The sequence below is a fragment of the Agelaius phoeniceus genome, chromosome 10 (assembly GCF_051311805.1).
Source record: "Agelaius phoeniceus isolate bAgePho1 chromosome 10, bAgePho1.hap1, whole genome shotgun sequence".
In the NCBI taxonomy this organism is placed as follows: Eukaryota; Metazoa; Chordata; class Aves; order Passeriformes; family Icteridae; genus Agelaius; species Agelaius phoeniceus.
In genome coordinates, this window is record NC_135274.1 from 17,563,049 (window position 1) to 17,577,835 (window position 14,787).

General features: G+C 59.5%; 2 protein-coding genes across 4 annotated transcripts; one reads left to right on the plus strand and one right to left on the minus strand.

Moving 5' to 3' along the window:
- Window positions 1–4,063: 4,063 nt before the first annotated feature.
- On the minus strand, window positions 4,064–10,877 carry LOC129124439 (uncharacterized). Of its 3 annotated transcripts, none has more exons than XM_054639435.2 (6): window positions 10,460–10,877; window positions 8,455–9,321; window positions 5,497–5,871; window positions 5,179–5,298; window positions 4,792–4,877; window positions 4,064–4,574 (listed from the first exon to the last, which is right to left on the minus strand). In XM_054639435.2, exons 1-6 carry the CDS (start codon window positions 10,524–10,526, stop codon window positions 4,500–4,502), a joined length of 1,590 nt encoding a protein of 529 aa, XP_054495410.2. In that variant the 5' UTR covers window positions 10,527–10,877; the 3' UTR covers window positions 4,064–4,499. The 3 variants fall into 3 exon arrangements, with proteins under 3 accessions (XP_054495410.2, XP_077040146.1, XP_054495411.2); XM_077184031.1 differs by having other exon boundaries at window positions 8,455–9,377; XM_054639436.2 differs by lacking the exons at window positions 8,455–9,321; window positions 10,460–10,877 and adding an exon at window positions 7,020–7,398.
- LOC129124421 (deoxyribodipyrimidine photo-lyase-like) lies at window positions 10,832–14,540 on the plus strand. Its single transcript, XM_077184035.1, has 10 exons — window positions 10,832–11,011; window positions 11,180–11,442; window positions 11,621–11,766; window positions 11,908–12,090; window positions 12,238–12,396; window positions 12,722–12,920; window positions 13,010–13,162; window positions 13,416–13,537; window positions 13,640–13,799; window positions 13,976–14,540. The coding sequence occupies exons 2-10, from the start codon at window positions 11,211–11,213 to the stop codon at window positions 14,128–14,130; spliced, it is 1,509 nt and encodes a 502-aa protein (XP_077040150.1). The 5' UTR covers window positions 10,832–11,011; window positions 11,180–11,210; the 3' UTR covers window positions 14,131–14,540.
- Window positions 14,541–14,787: the final 247 nt, after the last annotated feature.

Sequence of the window (14,787 nt, forward strand, 5' to 3'; positions counted from 1 at the left end):
CATCCCAGCAGGGTGGAGAGCGTCCATGCCCTGGGCCCCATCCCTCAGCTCTCCGCACAGGCAGAGCACCAGGAAGCTCAAAGGGAGGAGAGAGCAGCAGGGAGCAGCTCCCTCCCTCCCTCCCTGCCTCTCCTGCAGAGCTGGAGTCCCACAGGTGCTCCTGCTCCCTCCCATTTATAGGGATGGCAGGAGGAGGCAGGTTGCCGACGTCCTCTCCCGCCCCCGGTCCCTTCCCTCCAATGTCCCTGTCACCCTTCCCTTCCGGTGGAGCCCTCCCCTGCCCAAGGGCTGGGTGCCCTGTTCAGCTGGGCATGGGCTGGGTGTACCCAAAGCCCACCCTGCGGGGACCCACATCTCCCCAAGGACCTGGCCTCAGCCTGGTGCAGCTCCCTGGGCTGCCAGCACCAGAAGGTGAAGCTGCGCTCAGAGCCGTGTGTGGCACTGCCAACAGGGGCATGGCAGTCACCCCACTGATCCCACACAGCCTGTTCCCCATGGCTGTCACCCCACAGACCCCACAGAACCTGCTCCACATGCAGGGTATGGGGCCACAGAGCAGTGTGTGGTGGTGACAGGGCAGTGCCAGCTGGTGTCACCGTGCCTGTGAGGACACCATGGACACTCAAATCACCAGATGAGCCATGTGTCAGCCCAGAGCAAGGCAGGACACAGGTTTCCACTTGACTCCCCTGGAGCAGAGGCAGGTTATAAAGCAGGGAGAAGCATGGCTGGGGCGAGGCTCTGGGATGTCAGTTGAGCTCCACAGTGCTCAGCTGCAACTGGGAGCACTGGGGATCCCTCTTCAGAGCCCCAGCACATCCCAGTGGGGTTTGAAACCTGCACCTCAGGCTGGGCACAGCAGTAATGGGGTGCTGGGAGGGGGTAAATGGTCCAGGGAAGCTTCTCTGTGAGGATGGACCAGCATCCCCAGAGGATGGAACAGGAAAAGGAACAGACCCAGACCCCCTTCTCTGCTGTGGGGATCCCCTGAGTCACTTCACCCCTATGTCTCACCCCCCTCCTCCTCCTGGAGCAGCAATTCCTGCACACCCCCTTGAACACTGCTGCCAGCTCCCCTGTGAACAGCATTATGCAAACTCCCACCACTACATGGTTTTGTAGTCAATTAAACACTTCTTAACCAGAAATGCCCCCAGGCAGCTCCTGCAAAGTGTTATGAGGGGTGTTAGGCAGTACACAGTGTCCCGCTGGAGTCGCGCAGGCAGCACTCAAGTGACACCCGGAGCCAGCAGCGGGCACTACGGATGGGGAAACGCCAGGGGAGGCCGAGTCACGGCTGAGCAAACCCACCCTGTGAAACCCCGGCAGCACCCCCGGCAGGGGGAACCGGGCACAGACCATAAACCGGGAGCTCGCTCACCTGGAACTCAACAGCCGCCCACCCAAATGCCACCGCGGGTGTGCACTGGGGGGACGCTGCACTGGGGGTCTGGCAACCAGCACTGCACGTCTGGCGGTGACTGACCCATCAGGGACCACCTGAGCAATGAGCACACCAGGGCTGATGGAGGATTTGACATGTAAACCTGCCTTGGGAGAGTGGCTCCTGCCCGTGCTGACGGTGCTGTATCACTTAGGAGAGCAACCCCAGCAGGGAATACGTGCTGACGCTGGGGAGTGTTGCTCCAGATGGTGTTTGAGGTGCAAAATGTGGTGGGAACCACAGGGATTGTTGCAAACATGCTGCTCAGCATAGAGGAAAACAACTCAGCTGAAGCAAGGGCTGGCCCCAGCCTGCCTGCAAGCTCCTGTCTGTGCTCCACAGAGGCCAGCACTGCCTGGAGACCCTTGTGCCTGCTACTGCTGCCCATGCTGTCCCCCAGAAATGCCCTTCTCCCATCAGAGTGACAGGGCTGACAAACAAAACTCAGCCCTCTGCTCAGGCATTGGCACACCCTCCCAAGAAAGCCCAGAGCCACCAAGGGATGCCTGATCTTAAGGACAGTACCCTATTACCACTCTGGGAAGGGGCTTCTTATTGATCTTTTTGCTGTGTCAGAAACCAAGGTCCTGGAAAAGCACTGGTTCCTGTAAAAGTCATTAATCCCCTGTTACCAAAGACCAAAGCATCATGTGGGCACTGGAGCCCTTCAGGAGCCTGTAGCCAGGGGGCAATTCCATGAATCCCAGCAGCCAGGGGCTCTGCACCATCCAGCATGGCAGAGCATGGCCCAGCACAGTGCCTTATCAGCTTTCCTGGAATTAATGGGCTGGTTGTTCCAATCCTGTGGAGAACACAGCATCTCCTACTGGCTCCCCTCCAGCCTCCTGGCAAGGGCATTGGGAGAGGGCTCAGGGGTGGCAATGGGGGAAACCAGGTTATCCATCAACCCCACAGGTTCTGGATGACTTGGCATGCTGGGTGTGTTGCAACACCCTCCTGCCAAAGAGTGGGAGCTGGGCTATAGCCATCAGCAGGGGTGAAGGGAAGAGGGACACTGGAAGGGACACCTGAGTCACAAGGGTCCTGAGACACACCCCATGATGCTGCCAGCTCCTCCAAAGGTGACAGTCATGTTGGGCACAAGATTTGTTCCTTTGGACAACGCTGAGAGATTGGAGTGTATTACAGCAAAGAGGCTGAGAACTCTGTTGTGGACTGGGAAAGCAGCAGGACTTGGATTCAGCCTCCCAAGCCCCTCTGCTCAGCAATCTGTGGCAGGCCAGCAGCCGTGGGGTGAAGGTGGCACCTCAAGGACGGCGGGCACAGAGAGCATGGGCAGTGCCAGGGGCTTGTCAGAGCTCTGTGCCACCACTGCCTGGGCAGGGACACCCCTCCAAGGGAGCCACATCCTCCCTCTGTGCCCCTCTTCTCCCTGCCAGGCTGGTGACAGAGGGGACCAGAGCATCTCCTCCCCCCACGGCCCCCAACCACGACAGCGGTGGAAGGCGGCTGTGCTGTGCCAGCAGGGAACAGTGAGTACCCTGGTCACCTTTTCATCCCAGCACTTCAGGACCTTTTCCTCCCTTTGTGACGCAGTTTGGCTCCATTACCCCGGCCTTGGCACCCGGCCATGTCCTGGGGTCTGAAGTTATGGATTCAACAGCCGGAGCAAACAGCCCAGTGGGACGCGCCGTGGGAGGACTCTTGGCCCGGCTCCAAGGCGTGGGCAGACCACAAGGATTTCTTTCCCAGCACCCCACCAGGCAGCCAGCACAGGGACTCCTTCCAACAGGCTTTGCCCTGCTCCCCAGCTCCTTGCCCAGCTGCCAAGGGACCTCTCTCAGTCCCAGCGGGTCCAAGGAGCCCACAAAAGCCAGGCAGCATCCTCAAGAGCAAAGGGCCCCCCCTGGGATGCAAGGGGCACCCCAAATGGGAGCATCCTGATAAGCTGCCTGGGCACAGCCTCCAGCCCAGCCCAGCCTCTCCCAGGCCCTGTGAACTGGCAGGCAGCTGGGTGATCCCACGGTGTCTCTCCCCATCCTGTCCAGCTGCTGGCTCCTTCCCAGCCAGCTGACAATCCAGGCAGCCTGAGAGAAGTCCCCAGGTTAGGAATCCCACAGCCCCACACGCCCCCTCCCAGCCCTCCCTGTGCAGTGAGGGCTGCCAGTGAGGAGCAGGGATCAGCCAAAAACAACCCCTGACACGCAACAAGGCTATTTTGCTAATTATTTCAGTTTTCAATCTCCAGGAGAGGTGGCTTGCTAAGGCTAATAATTGCTTCAGTTGGATTTTATCTGGCTAATTAATCAGTTAATAAATGACTTTGCTGCAGGGGGTCAGATGTTACAGCCATCTCCTTAGTTGGGGACTGGAAAAAACAGGGAAGGAGCACAGCCCACGGGATTTCCACAGCCCCAGAGTGCTGCCCCTGCAGCTGTGGGGTGTTTTGGGGCAGAGAGCTCCAGAGCAGACCACCAGTCTGCCGGGGTGCCGAGCCGTCCTTGCGAATGTCTGCAGCAGCCCCTGGTGGGAGGGGACAGCACTGAGCCCATCTCTCCACGCAAAGCTCTGGGGACTCAGTTTTCCTCACCAGTACCTCCAATAGATGGCAAAGCTGAAAACTGGGAAAGAAAACTTGGAAAATAAAGAAGTCATCACTTCAACACAGAAAACATGGAATTTCTATTTACTGCCCGGCACGGGTGTTCTCCTCTGTCAGCAATACCACAGGTGAGCCTTGGGCACAGCAGTACTGAGGGCTTCAGGTCTCCTTCCTCTCGTTCCTCTGTCCCCAGGGTGGCTTTGATGGCTGAGCCAGCTCAGTCCCAGATGTAAAAGCCCAGTCCCGTGGGGTGCCCTTCTCTCAGCCCCCCAGCAGAACTGGAGGGGGAATCAGGTCTGGAGCAGGGTGGTAGGAGGGCTCAGGCTCTTCAGACAGATTGTAGGAAGGGTCAGGAGGGGACTGGGGGTACAGAGTGAAGGACAGGAAGCCCCAGGTTCAAGAGGAGCTGTATGGGATTCCCCAGGGGCCTGCACCACCATGGAGTGAGGAGCTGGGAGCAGGTGGCTTGGCAGTCCGGGTGAGGGGCAGCTGTCAAGTTCTCCTCTTCCCTCGCCATGCCAGTGACAGGCCAGCACATGGAAATTCTGTCTGCAGGTCCTCACGGAGCTGGGGGGAAAGAACAGCCATCAAACTGTGCCAGACATCTCCCTACCCTCTGTCCCCACAGAGAAAGGGCCTGATCCTGGACTACAGCAGCCAGAGGAGGATTTCCTCTTCATCTGAAAGGGCTCTGGCTGACATTTAATACAAGATGCAGCCATTCCCCTCCCTGACTGAGGGAACCACAGCTGGCAGATGCAGGATCTCCTCCTGCACACCTCACCTTGGACAAGACCAGCTCCTGCACCGTGGTGTTCCCCAGGTCCAGAGGGGTGCTTAGCCGCACCGACAAAAAGAGGTGAGATGCACCTGGGGGTTAAAAACAGGACTCTGGTTATTGCCCTTGCACCCTGGGCTGTGCCAGAGGACCTGGGGGTGTCTCCTCAAGGTTGCTGGCACAGACATGGAATGTCCTTCCAGGTAAATTGTGTCATGGACACATTGCATTGCCAGAACAAGCTTCTCACTGTACAGCAACCCCCATGTACCCCAAAGCATAGCACCCCCACACTGAGAGCACAGCAAGAGCAGTGGGGCTCCAGGGCCCCCTGCATGGCCCCAAGCACTGATGCTGCCCACAGGTGGTGATGCCCATGGGCACTGCACTTACTGGTGTTGGGTGAGCCAGGGGGGCAGGATGGCAGCAGCGTTGGCGGGGCTGTAGGTGTGCTGAGGGTAGCAGCCTCTGAGGTCTGGGCTGAGCTGGTGGCAGGGGAAGAGGGCTCAGTGCCTGGGCAAAGCAATGATAGGTTAGTGCTGTCTGCAGGAGTACAGGATGCTCCTGCAGCTGGGGACAGGCCTGGGTGAAGCCATCCAAGTACATGAAATTCCTATGGGGATTTGTCACCCTGACCATGTTCCTGCCATCAGGTGCCCCCCAGCTGAACCCACCCAGCTGCACTGGGGGTCCCAGATACTGTCAGGGTACCTGTGGTCGGCTCCACAGTTGAGGGGAGGATGTCGGGAGTGGTCTCGTCTGGGTAGCTGGAAGAGGGAGAGCTCATGGGGTCTGAGGTGCTGATAACAGGGCTGGCTGTGGTGTCTGCCAAGGTCTCTTCTGTAGATTCAGATGAATCTTCTGTAGTTGTGGTGGGAGGAAGCACAGTGGGAGGTGAGGTGTTTTCAGTCTCTGTGGATGTGCTGGATTCCTCTGGGGTGGAGGCTTCTGTTTCAGGGCTGGAGGAAAGGAGGGTGCCTGCGGTGGTGGAGTCAGTGGCAGGCAGCAGTGTTGAGCTCTCCATGGGTGTTGAGGAGGTAGGGAGAGCTGGGGACACAGTTGCTGTCACACCCATGGCAGTGGTCTCTGCAAAGAGTGGGGACAATGAGATGCACAAGGGTTGGTGGAGAAGGGCTGGGTCCATGGCTGTGCTGGGCATGGTGCAGCATCACCACCACAGTAGCCCCCCAAGGAACTCAGAGCTGCATCAGCCATGGAGCACTGGGAGGGGGAATTCACTGTCCTGCATGGATCAAACACACAGATCTCTTCAATGGTATCAGCCAGGCTGACCACATAAATCCCCAGCCTGACATAGCAGGAACAAGCCGTGGCCATTGCTGGTTTCAGGACAGAAACTCCTCTGGGCACCAGTCCTAAGACCCATTCCACCATCTTCACCCGTCCCTGGAGGAAGTCAGACAAACCCGTCTGACAGGAAGAGTCAAGCAGGAACTGGTGACCATGAGACAGTCTGGAAGTGCAGCAGCAGCAGTTTAAACAAACCCTCTGTGCTGCAGATAGTCAGGAACTGATAGCAGTGGGTGTAAATAATGGCAGGGGGGAAGCAGCCCCACAAAGGAACAGATCCCAGCTTGCAGCTCAGGATGAGCAGACGTGCTGTGACCCACAAAAGCTCTGGGAGGGAGGGGGTGGGGCACAGGAGGAATGTCCTCTCTTCCACTGGATGTACCAGAGCAGTGTGCTGTCCCCAGAAAAGCCCAGGGATCTCTAACCCTCTCCACAGGACAGGCAGGACAGCCTGGCTACCGGGACCTTTGTCAAGGGGTGTCTGTGAGGTGGTGGCTTTGGGGTACTAGACTGGATTCCCCAGTGATCCCAGCACAAACCCAGTGAGTCTGGGGTTCTGCTTGCATGAGGATGGGAAACCGAACCACAAGCTGCCATCTGCATTCAGCCAAGCCAGCCAGAAACTTCCAAAGCCCCTGGCAGCCAGGCCCTCTCTGCACACAGCAGCTGGTTAAATAAAAATACAGAGAAGGGCAAAGGTCTGACCCTAGCCTTTGCCAGGTGAGCGTTTGCACAGAAGGGCCTCATCCTCACAAAAGGAGAAGCAGCAAGTCCGCCTCTGCTTCCCATCTAAGAAGCAGGAAACAGCCCCACAGCATCTCACCCCCCAGCACCCCAGAGGTGCCACCCCTCCACGCTGGGGAATGATGCTCCCCGCTCACCACCCACCCTGCAGAGAGCATTGCAGCCCACTCAGCCCTTACCCAGAGCCAGGTGCAGCACGGAGAGGCAGGTGAGGCTCAGCAGCAGCAGCAGCAGCAGGGGCCAGAGCAGGGGCAGGGCCAGCCCTCCTCTCTGCCCAGCCATGTCCAGGTGAGCAGGAGCTGACAGACCCCCACAGGCACTGCTCTGAGTGCTCCCCACAGCCCCAGCACTGGGATTTCCAGGTCTCCTTCACCCAGCAGAGGAGGAGCATCCAGGTGGGTCCTTTCACCCTCCAGGTGCTGGCAGCGAGGCAGCAGGTTCCACCTGACACGGACACTCCCAGGGACTGGTGCAATGCCCAGCAAACATCAACTGCACGGCTGGACCCAGAACAGCCACAAAAAGTGGGCAGGACAGGCCACCAAGGCCACCACTACTACAGACCTGGCTCCTGTGGCTGTCCTCTGCCTGCTGTGGGGAGGGTGACAACGGAAAAAAGCCCAGGAATGCTCCAGGCTGCCCGGAACCCCGCACTCCGCCACGGGGGTGATGTTTGGTGGTGGCTCCCAGCACCAACGCCCTCAGGAGACAACAGCCAGCTCTGTCTGAGCCGAGGAGCTGGCCAAGGAACAGGCACGCTCAGATCAGGAAGGGCGTGCCCCAGGCTGAGGGTTTGTCCCCTGGGCTGTCTGTGCAGGCATCACTTCCCCGTGTCACAGCACGGCCCAGGAGCACTGCTGGGGCTGCTTCCTCCTTCTGGGGTCAGGGACAAGAGCAGGCCCTGGGCCAGGTATGGCATTCCACAGGCAGGCAGGCGTGCTGGAGGATTGTCAGGGCATGGCCACCCTGCTGCTGAGCAGCTGCATGGGGGCACTGCCAGGGCACAGGCACACAGAGGCCATGGCCAGGGTGCTGGCACTCTGATGAGGTGCTCTCACACCACAGGCACGGGGCCAGGGTGCTGCAGGTACTCTGTGAGGATACAGAGGCTCTGCTGGGGTACAGGGACACCAGGAATCTGTGCATGGCCAGGGGCACCGGGGCAGGGTACAGTGTCCCTGTCCTGGCTGAGGTGCACAGAGTGGGCTGTCACCAGGATACATCTGCAGTCCCAGGATAAAGGCTCCTCCAAACAGCCACCAGGACACAGCCACAGTGACAGGACACAGATGCCCAGAAAGCCGCACTGACAGGGGACAGCTGCCTGGGGGACTGCAGGGGTACATCACACTCCTTGGGGGTACAGGAGGGTACATAGACTGTCCACATGGGGGGTGTGTACACACAGGCCCAGTGCTGGGGGCACAGCCACATGGCAGTACTGTCACACCACAGCACAGGTCCCGCCCTGGGACCCAGCCACTGGCCTGCAGAGCCTGGAGACCAGGTGGCCCCTGGGGGAAGAAGCCAAGTGCTTTGCTGAGCAAGATGGGAGATGCTGTGGGGATTTGCCACCCTGATCCTGCCCTCCAGGTGCCCTGTGGCTGCACTCACCTGCAGTGTCACTGGGGGTCTCTGGTTCTGTTGGGATGGAAGTACCAGGGGTGGTCTCAGTGACCTCTGTGGTGGTACCAAGGGAGGTCATGGTGTCTGATGGGGTCGTCAAGGGCCCATCTGAAGTGTCTGTCACTTCTGGGGTGGTGGAAGCAGAGGTGGTGCTGGTCCCTGGGGATGTGCTGCCAAGCAGTGTGGTCATGGCTGGCTCTTGGTGGGGGCTGGTACCAAGCGTGGTGCCCACCCCAGTGGAGGAGAGAAGAGTAGAGGTGGAGGGAGGCAGCGTGCTCGTTTCAACTCCAAATGAGCTGGCAGCCAGGGCCGTGCTGGTCCCCACAGACGTGAAAGTGGTAGTCTCATCACAGTTGGGTGTCATGGCCATGGAGGTTGGAGTTGGTGTGCTGGTGGTGGTGAGCCCCAGCCCTGCTGGGGTGGTGCTGGTGGTGGGTTCCAGCCCTGCTGGGGTGGTGCTGGTGGTGGTGAGCCCCAGCCCTGCTGGGGTGGTGCTGGTAGTGGGTTCCAGCCCTGCTGGGGTGGTGCTGGTGGTGGTGAGCCCCAGCCCTGCTGGGGTGGTGCTGGTAGTCGGTTCCAGCCCTGCTGGGGTGGTGCTGGTGGTGGTGAGCCCCAGCCCTGCTGGGGTACTGCTGGTGCTGGGTGCCAGCCCAGGTGACACAGGAGCGCTGTCAGCTCTGCTGCCCCTTGCCTGTGGTGTGGTGATGTTGGAGGCTGCCAGGCTGCTCTGCTGAGCTGTAAAAGCACTGGGTGTGAAGGCATCCATTGGCATCTCTGGGGTGGAGGTTGCAGGATGAGAGGAAGGGAAGGTGGCTGCAGTGCTTGAGCTGGTGTTGGACAGTGGTGCCATGGTCTCTGTGGGTGTCAAGGAGGTTGGGAGAGTCAGGGGTGCAGGGTTTGCCATGTGGTCCCTGCAAAGAGGTGGGAGACAGCACACAAGGGCTGGCAGTGAAAGGCTGGGACCACAGCTGTGCTGGGGATGGTGCAATATTATTGCCACCATGACCTGCCCAAGTCTTGCATCAGCCATGGATCATCAGGAGTGGGGATTCCCTGTCCTGCATGGATCAAGCACGTGGATTCCCTGAACAGCAACGTGACAATCAGCCAGGCTGACCACATAAATCCCCAGCCTGACAAAGCAGGAACAAGCCATGGCCATTGCTGGTTTCGGGACAGAAACTCCTCTGGGCGCCAGTCCTAAGACCCATTCCACCATCTTCACCCGTCCCTGGAGGAAGTCAGACAAACCCGTCTGACAGGAAGAGCCAAGCAGGAACTGGTGACCATGAGATGGTCTGGAAGTGCAGCAGCAGCAGTTTAAACAAACCCTCTGTGCTGCAGATAGTCAGGAACTGATAGCAGTGGGTGTAAATAATGGCAATGGGGGAATGCTTTGTGGAACTAGCCCCACAAAGAACAAATCCCAGCCTGCAGCTCAGGGCATGTCCATGAGAGATCTGTTGCAACCCACAAAAGCTCTGGGAGGGGGTTGAGGGGTGCAGCAGGAGGGGATCTACCGCTGTAGCTCAAGGCTCTCAGGAGGCACAAGCTGCAGGTTTATTCCCAGTGCTCCACTCAAGACTGCTCTTACTTTGCATCAACTGCAAATGTTGGGATGGCATTTGAAGGTCTCCAGGCCTAGTACCTCCCAGTGAGGTTGCCATCTGGGCAGGGCCTACTGGGCAAGTTGTAGGAAAGGCAATGAGCCCAGCAAGGACCAAGGCTCAGCAAGGGGGTCCAGCTGAGCCTAAGCTCTTTTCTCCTCAGATGGAGACCCACATCAGAGGCAAAGAAATAGTGCTTGTTTCTTGTGTTCTATAAAGCCTGCCCTGTTTGCTCACTAGGACAGGGATCTTGGAAAGCAAGCAGCACCCAAAGTGTTTCACCTCTGTGGGCAAAGTCACGCCAGGGCCAGCCACCACCCTGGAGTACAACACTCCTCACTCACTCCCCACCCCATGGATAGCTCCACACACCGCTCAGCCCTTACCCAGTGAGAGATCCAGCACAGCGAGGCTCAGCAGCAGCAGGGGCAGCCCTCCCATGCCCCGAGTCATGTCCAAAGCCAGCGCCCCAAGGCCTTGCAAGGCGAAGGACCCGAGGACACAGGGCGTGAGGAAGTTACCAACAGGGAACTACGCTGCCGAGTGCTGGCTGGAGGTAGTTGGAGCCGCTTCCTTGTTCCCGGGCGGACGGAGGGGAGGCACCAGCGGGCACGGACACCCCTCCCGGGGCAGGTGCAGCGCCTTGGGCGCGCCGGGGCCATGGGAGCAGCACCTGCGCCGGTGTGCGGGGGGCGGTGCCGGTGGCGGAGCCGCGCCCCTCGGGACACGGCCACGCCCGTGGGCACGCCCTTAGCGCCCGCCCCGGCTTGTGTAATACTCGGGGCCGCGTGGCTGCCAGCAGGGATCGGGATCGGGATCGGGATCGGGATCGGGATCGGGATCGGGATCGGGATCGGGATCGGGATCGGGATCGGGATCGGAACCGGAACCGGAACCGGAGCCCGAACCCGGAGCCCGAGCCCGGAGCCCGAGCCGAGGTATGGACACCAGGAGCGGATCGGGCCGGGGACCGTAACACCGTTATTCCCCGGTTCCCAAGGACCAGCACGGGCAGGGGACCGGCATCCCCCGGGCTCTGGGGGCGGGCGGGGCCGGGATTCCCGAGGGAGCGCGGGAGCTCAGCCCGGCCTGTGTTCCTCTGGCAGCGCAGCCACGCTGCTCCGGGCGGCGCTGAGGATGCGGCGGGCACGGGGGAAGCGAAAGGCCGAGGCCACGGAGGTGCCGTGCGTGTCTCGGAGGAGGACGGAGGCAGAGGAGGCGATACAGGAAGCCCGTCGGAGGGCGGCCCCGTCCGTTCGAGAGTTCAAGTACAACAAAAAGCGGGTTCGCCTTGTCTCGCAGGGCTCGGACCTGAAGGATGATGCTCGGTGCATCCTTTACTGGATGTGCCGGGATCAGCGAGTGCAAGGTGAGAACCAGCCGGTGGAAGGGGCTCCCAGGGGTGGTAAAAGCATAGTCCCTCCTTCGATAACCTTGGTGCTGGCCCCACCTCTACAGGGGGGTCTGAGGGGAAACTTCCTGTGAAGCCCCATCCCCATCCTATCGGTGAAGCACCCTCCTGACGCTGCCCTGCGTATTTTCCCCAGATAACTGGGCTTTCCTCTATGCCCAGCGCCTGGCCCTCAAACAGGAGCTGCCTCTGCACGTCTGCTTCTGCTTGGTGCCCAAGTTTCTGGAGGCCACCATCCGCCACTACAGGTTCATGCTGAGGGGCCTGCAGGAGGTAGCAGAGGTACAGCCAGGGGATGTCCGTGCTGGGTGGGACAGGGCAAATGGGGAAAGGGGGAGGCAGATCCATCCCTTCAGCAGATGGTGCTTGGGTAGGGCTTGCAGAGCCATGAACTGTCCCACAGCCATTTCCCTGTCGCTGCAGGAGTGTGCAGAGCTGAACATCTCCTTCCACTTGCTGCTGGGCTATGCCAAGGATGTGCTGCCCACGTTTGTGACAGAGCATGGCGTGGGTGGGCTGGTGACAGACTTCAGTCCCCTCCGCCTCCCCCGGCAGTGGGTAGAGGACGTCAGGGAACGCTTGCCAGAGGATGTGCCATTTGCACAGGTGGGTGCCAGCACTCTGGGAATGGAAAACTGGCTGGTCAGGTGTGGGATAAACTTGTCTCCTGTGTCTGACTTGAGCAGAGAGCATGTGTATCATGTTGCCAGGATTGTTTGCTTCTCACACCCTTCTCCACGGCTTTGCTCCCAGGTTGATGCCCACAACATCGTGCCCTGCTGGCTCGCCTCCCCCAAGCAGGAGTACAGCGCCAGGACCATCCGGGGCAAGATCCACGCTCAGCTCCCCGAGTTCCTCACCGAGTTTCCCCCTGTTGTTCGTCACCCACATCCACCCTCCTGCCCAGCAGAGGTACCAGCAGGAGACACTGAAACCCATTCATGGGCAGGTCTCAGAGTGTTTCATAAGTCCTTTGTGATCCTGGGAGGGGTTGGCAGGGAATGAGGACAGTGGCCTGCCTGAGGTCACACACAGATTGTCTGGAGATGAGGATGCCCTGGGGAAAGGGAGGTTCCCACCTCATTCATTCAGTTCCCACATCTCTGCCATGCAGAGGGCTAGTTAAAAGGAGGAGGCTGGCATGGACTGGGGACTTTGCTGGTTGGGGACATAGCATTCAGGTCACCCCTCACTGAAGAGGTTCTGCAGATGCACTCACTGCTTGGTTGCCACCCAGCCCATCGCTTGGGAGGCCTGTTATTCCAGCTTGCAGGTGGACCACACCGTGAAGGAGGTGGAGTGGGCAACCCCTGGCACAGCTGCAGGGATGGCTGTGCTCAAGTCCTTCATTGCAGAGCGGCTGAAATCCTTCAGCAGCCACAGGAATGATCCCAACAAGGCGGCTCTCAGCAACCTCTCCCCGTGGCTTCACTTCGGTGAGTGTCCCAGGCTTCCCAGTCTGCAGCAGGACTGAGCATTGTGGCTTGGACCAGCAGCCTGACTTGGTGCTTCCCCATGTCCCCAGGCCAGGTTTCCACCCAAAGAGCCATCCTGGAGGTGCAGAAGCACCGGCGCAGTTACAAGGACTCAGTGGATGCATTCGTGGAGGAGGCTGTGGTGCGGCGGGAGCTGGCTGAAAACTTCTGCTACTACAATGAGAACTACGACAGTGTGCAGGGTAACATCCTGGGTCACATGGGCCGTGCTGGGTACCCAGCTGCTCACTCCAACTTGGCAATCCCAGTTCTGCTAGGAGAAGGGCTGTGGGGGCACTCATGTCCCAGCATTTGGTCTCTTCTGGAGGTAGGACAGAAGCTGATGAGTGCCCTCTTCAAGACTGGTGCCTCCAGGGCACAGTGCCCTCAGTAGCCTGGATCTCAGGACCCTGCAGAACAGGTTGCTCAGTGTTGCTCCTCATCTCTTGCTTACAGGTGCCTATGACTGGGCACAAACCACCCTGAAGGTCCACGCCAAAGACAAGAGGCCTTATCTGTACAGTCTGCAGGAGCTGGAGCAGGGGACCACACACGACCCACTCTGGAATGCTGCCCAGGTACTGCCCTACATCTTCCCCACAAAATGCTGAGCTTTTTTCTGAGGCATGGAGGTGACCTACCATGGCCTGACCCTCATGGCTGTCTCTCCATCCCTGCAGCTGCAGATGGTCCGGGAGGGCAAGATGCACGGCTTCCTGCGGATGTACTGGGCCAAGAAGATCCTGGAGTGGACACACTCCCCTGAGGAGGCCCTGCAGTTTGCCATCTACCTCAACGACCGCTATGAGCTGGACGGGAGGGACCCCAATGGATACGTAGGCAAGCTGCAGGCTGGGGGCATGGGCTGGGAGGCCTTAGCTCTGGTGGCCAAGGCTGCAGTGGGGGCTCTCTGCAGGCAACTCCAGCCCATTCCGCTTTGCACTCAGATCCCCCTTGCTCCCTGTGTGCCCCTGAGCAAGGGGGAGAGCTGACGCCAGTGTCCCTGTGCCCGGCAGGCTGCCTGTGGTCCATCTGTGGCATTCATGACCAGGGCTGGGCGGAGCGGCCCATCTTCGGGAAGATTCGCTACATGAACTACGCCGGCTGCAAGCGCAAGTTCGATGTGGAGCAGTTTGAGCGTCGCTACGCCCCCACACACTCCCAGCTGTGAGACCCTCTGGGCTGGGCAGATGTGCCTTGGCCCAGCTGCCAGCTTGCAGGGATCACCCTGGGATAGTGAAGGGCTCCCTGTAGCAGCAGCAAGCTCCAGGGTTTTGCAGGTCTTTGCCATCGCCCACTGCTCGAGTTGCCACACTGGGGCAGCTGCAGGAGCCCTTCTGCTGGCACAAGGTTGCTGGCAGCTGTAAGAGCCTATCCTCAGCATGCCTATGCCTGCCAGAAACCTTTCTACCATCAAGGCCTTAGGAGTAGCCCAGGTCATCATCCCCACTGGTAACCACAGCTGCAATTTGGGCTGAGCAGGGTGTTTCTAGGGAAAAGCCCTCAGGAAGAGACTCTTTGTGGAGCCAGTGCTGGGCTGTCATCTTTCAACAGTTGTTTTAAAGTTTACAGTTTTTATCACTTGTGTTGATGGTGTTTATGGGGAGATGCACAACACTGCTGTGAAGGGAGAGCTAGGTGGCCTGGAATGGGGATGCAAGCACAGACAGGGCAGCCAAGGCCAGGCCCCTGTGCCCCTCTGCCAGCAGCAAAGGCAGGCTCTAGAAGGGGACAGACATTACAGAGAGCCCCTCACTCAGTGACTTGTACCTCCTGTCCTGAGTCCAGGGGCAGGCCACAAACCAGATTAATTAGTCATGGGGTAGTG